Here is a 4283-nt window from a genome sequence, read left to right as displayed (position 1 = left end):
CCATGTCCTCTTCCTGACCACTCAAAGTAGGAATTTCTTCCCTGAGTACCTGCCACTTGAAGACAAATGTGGTCACACACACTCTCAGAGAATTGGGAATGCTCGGTCCTCACTCTGATGGGAGACATCTCCTGTATTATTATTTTCTTGAAATGTCTCTGAAGACGCAGAGACACCCCAATCACTGTGCAGTCTGGAGCACTCAACTACTCCTCCCCCAACCTCTGGTTAGAGACACAGGGAGACAGAAAGGGTTTTAATAAGAACACAGTCAGATGATGCAGTGATGTCAAAGGGGAGAGGATTAAGAAAACATCACTTGATTTGACAAAAATTTATTTCAGGCAGAATTTAATGAGAAACACTTTATGCTGAACCAGCTACATATTTTGTGGGGTGAGTCCAGAATGAAAATACAGTATCTCCAAGTTTTATTTTTTTTAAAGATTTATTTATTTATTTATTTATTTGAAAGAGAGAGAGAATGAGAAAGAGAGAGAGAGAGAGCACATGAGGCAGGGGAGGATCAGAGGGAGAAGCAGACTCCCTGCTGAGCAGGGAGCCCGATGCAGGACTCGATCCCGGGACTCCAGGATCGTGACCTTAACCAACTGAGCCACCCAGGCCCCCCAGTATCTCCAAGTTTTATTAAGGATTTCAAGACAGCAAGCACTGCATAGATGACATGCCCATGAAGCTGGCCCTGAATCCAGGTCAGGCTTTGTTTGGGTCATAGGTGCCATTATAAACACTTACATCCTGCTTTCAAGCAACTGAGAAAAAAACAGAAAAACAAAAATCTGAAAAACCACTGTTCAGAGTAGGAAGAGATGAACGTATTTAGGATGATCCATTCAATTTTGGAAGTACAGAAGAGCTTTCAGTTGGGCAAGGCAGGGAAGATTCCATGAGAAAGAAGCATCTGAATTAGAGTCTGAAGGATCAGCAGCAATGAACATGTGGCCAAAGCAGAAAAGATATTGCTAGAAGATGGGGGAAAAAATAAAACAAGTTTCCAAAGGGGTCAAGATTTCTGCCACAACAAGCCACTTTATCAAAATTATGCTTTGTTATAGGTATAAACCATGTTTAAGAAGCAGAAAAGGATTTTGTGTGTGAGGTAAAACTAATGTTGCCAGAGTTGGTTTAGGCTTGTTTTCCATTTCTTTAAAAATCTATTCTTGATCCACGATTCCTGTGGCATGTAGAGCTGGTGTCCAGGAGTCCTGGGTCCCTGGGTGTCGGTCCCTATGGGGGAGTCAGGACTGGGGGCAGGGGGCGCCAGGGCCTTCCAATTTGAGCTGTGGGAAAAGAAGAAGATTTTCATCCCAAGGAAGGGAAATCAGAGAGAGAACGGGGAGGGTGGAGGAAAGAAGAATGAGTTGATAAGAAATTGAAGAAACAGAACAAGAAGAGGCTCACCTGTGCTTTTTAAAGCAGGAGTGCCTTACAAGTAGCAGGAGCAGGGTAACTATCACCACCAGACAGAGCAGTGTCAGCAGGACTGAGTTTCCACCTCCTTGGGCGTAAACCAAGGATGTCAGTCTACAAGGCTCTCCATGCCGCCACCACCATCAACGCTCCTCCTTCCTAGAATTTTCATCTGCGTGTTCTGAAGACTTCATCTCAATTCCTTCTGAGTCTGTGTTCCCAATCCCCCACCCCGTCTCTTACCCAAATCACCAGATCCTTCTTCCTTTTCTCTTTAGTACTCCAATCCCTTCCTTCCATTTCTTGAAATTTAACGGTGATCATTCTCTGCCCTTCCTTGTTTGGATCCTCCCGCCTCCATGCGCTCGTGCCTAGTGTTCCCACCCATCTCCCAAGCACCCCCCTCAGCAGCCCCAGGACTGTTGCTTCCTGGCCAAACTCCAGCTCTTTCTCACCCCAGTGGATTATTATGTCCTGGCCTCCCAGACTGCTGTGCTTCACTCGGCACGACAGACCAGCTGCCTCCCGGGCCGCCACATCCAGGGTCACTCGGAGATACCACGTCTCATCAGCATGGGGCAGGACGTCGCCTCGCTGGGTGCCCCGCTGCTCCTGCTCACCCCGCATCCACATCACCCACACAGGCTTTGGGTGGAAGCCGGAGACGTGGCACACCAGCAGCAGACGGCCGGGACCGGGACTGGGGCCTTTGGACACCCAAGCCTCGGGCTTCACTGGAGAGAAGATGAGGAGACAAGGCACTTAGGGGCACCTGGGACCAAGCTCAGTGACTCGGTGGTCTTAGCAGTTGGAGTAATCACTTCTTTCTCTTGTCTAAGGAACGGTCCTAAACCCCACATATCCCACCCTCTAGCCTCTCGGTGTATGTTTCAAAGGGATGGCAAAGAGTGGAATATGAAGCTTAAAGCACTGGGAAAACTCACCTTGTCGTTCCAGTTCTGACTTCCCTGCTTCAAGGATTCCTGCCAGAAACAGAGGGCAGGTGTGGCTGAGAAGGGTCTGTACAATTTCCTTAATGTCTAGGTAGTTGTTGAGCACTGCACAGACCTTCTGAGCCCGACTTCCAGCTCCTGGAGATGGCTGCCAGGAGTTTCCTTGGAAACTCAGAAAATCTGAGCCTTGATAAGCCCCATTCAAGAAGCTTCCTGAGGCCTTCCCAGCATGTTCCGTACAGCCAGCTGACACCTGGAGCTCGAAGGGGTCTGGGGGTGGACAGAAGCCATGTGGAAACAATTACAGGGAAGGAAAGTAAGCAGTCTAGGAGATTTGCTCTGGAATCACACAGCATGCTGGAGTTCGGTGGGGGAGGGGAGGGAATTTGTGGGAAGAAAATGTGAAGATAAGAACGTATTTAGAAATAATTGATGGGGAGGGGCTAGATGGGAAGGTGTTGGGAAGTTGGGGACCCGGTTGGAAGGGCTCACTTGGGAATGGTTAGGTACAGGTGGGCCTGGTAGACTCTCAGGCCAGGAGAAGGGAGGGCAGAATCCTGGCTGGAGAGGCCATGTCTGGGGCCAGGGGTGGTGGGCAGAAGATCACAGGGAGACACTATTGCGGGGAGCCAGAACACGGAAGTGTATATGGCAGTGTGGAGGGATGCGTCCTTGCCAGCCTATCTGTGTCTAGGGTGGGTGGGTGGGTGGAGTGGGGACGGTGATGAATCGTGAGGCAGGAGAGAGAGCAGGAGCCCGAGGGGGACAGGGAATAGTCCAGAAAGGCTGGGTGAGGTCAGAGCCCCTTTGGAAGCAAATTGGAGCCTGCAGGCAGAGATTGGCATGGAGCAAGGAACTCACATTCAAACTGAAACTGGTGCGCAAAGGCCTGCACCTCGATGACGAAGCCGTGGAAGTAGAGTAGGAACAGATTTTTCAGGATTTTCAGATCCTCGGAGCTGAAATTCCCCTGGGACCAGGGCCGCAGGAAGCTGATGGTGCCCAGGACGTTGTCCCAGCCATGAGTCTGCAGATCACCCAGCCAGCCCGAGGCCTCCGAGGACGCCCAACTACTGTTGGCAAAGGAGGAAGTGTGGAGGATGCGGAAGGAGAGGGCCTCTTCTGCGGCAGGATCAGGGGGTCCTGGGACCTGGGGTGCTGAGAGGCCAGGCCACATGGAGAGAGTACGTGAGCATGGGCGAGGAACCATGGAGACAGTTACACAGACTGCACACATTCCCATAGCCCACCCTGCTCTCCCAGCCTGCTTCCTCTTCCCAAAACTAGAAACAGAAAATGAGCTGTGGCAAGATGTTTTGCCTGGAACCAGCCTGGCATGCAGACTCCAAGGGCATCCTATGGGAGTAGTACTCCCTCCTGCAGGTCCTCCCAGAACCTCACCCCACTGTGCCCAGCATCAGAAGTCTTCCCAGGGCTTGTCCTACCGTCTAGGCTTGCTCCACACTGGAGACATCCTTTGAAGAGCAGCAGCAACAGGAGCAGCATTGCGGCTCAGTCAGATGAAGGATGCCTCAACAGGATTCAGATCGCTGCCCTCCAAACCCTCCTGCTCTCATCTGACTCCCCCTGCCTCAGACAGGCAGACCTCCCTCTCTGCCCACTTCCCTGTCAGAGAAACCCTCCTGCCTCCTCGGGGCAGCCCCATGGGGCTCTCACTTCCTCTCCCTCTCTGCTACTCTCTAGCTTCCACATTGTCTCCCTGCACCCCCCGACTGCCCCTATGCACACCCTCTGTCAGAGGGGTCCTGGCTTCAGTCTGGGCCAGCAGGAAAACGGAGATCCTTCTGGCCTTGGAGGAATCAGGTCCACACTTGGGTTCTCAGTGTCCTCTTCTTTAAAGAAAGGAGATGGAAGGTGCACGCCACGGTGCCCATGGCC

General features: G+C 51.7%; 1 protein-coding gene across 2 annotated transcripts; it reads right to left on the bottom strand.

Annotated features, from left to right (window-relative positions):
* Positions 1-350: 350 nt before the first annotated feature.
* On the bottom strand, positions 351-4013 carry LOC113933555 (T-cell surface glycoprotein CD1e, membrane-associated-like). Of its 2 annotated transcripts, XM_027613791.2 has the most exons (6): positions 3830-4013; positions 3246-3542; positions 2376-2654; positions 1887-2165; positions 1423-1519; positions 351-1301 (listed from the first exon to the last, which is right to left on the bottom strand). In XM_027613791.2, exons 1-6 carry the CDS (start codon positions 3888-3890, stop codon positions 1127-1129), a joined length of 1188 nt encoding a protein of 395 aa, XP_027469592.1. In that variant the 5' UTR covers positions 3891-4013; the 3' UTR covers positions 351-1126. The 2 variants fall into 2 exon arrangements, with proteins under 2 accessions (XP_027469592.1, XP_027469593.1); XM_027613792.2 differs by lacking the exon at positions 1423-1519 and having other exon boundaries at positions 1108-1301.
* Positions 4014-4283: the final 270 nt, after the last annotated feature.

The sequence above is a fragment of the Zalophus californianus genome, chromosome 10 (genome assembly GCF_009762305.2).
Source record: "Zalophus californianus isolate mZalCal1 chromosome 10, mZalCal1.pri.v2, whole genome shotgun sequence".
NCBI classification, from domain to species: Eukaryota; Metazoa; Chordata; class Mammalia; order Carnivora; family Otariidae; genus Zalophus; species Zalophus californianus.
This window is presented reverse-complemented; position numbering and strand designations above follow the sequence as displayed.

Coding starts and splice junctions, on each gene's coding strand:
- LOC113933555 (XM_027613791.2), bottom strand. CDS start 3,890: ATGCTGCTCCTGTTGCTGCTGCTCTTCAAAGGATGTCTCCAGTGTGGA. Junction 3,543..3,829: donor GTGTGGAGCAAGCCTAGACG/GTAGGACAAGCC, acceptor CTGGCCTCTCAG/CACCCCAGGTCCCAGGACCC. Junction 2,655..3,245: donor GCACCAGTTTCAGTTTGAAT/GTGAGTTCCTTG, acceptor GTCCACCCCCAG/ACCCCTTCGAGCTCCAGGTG.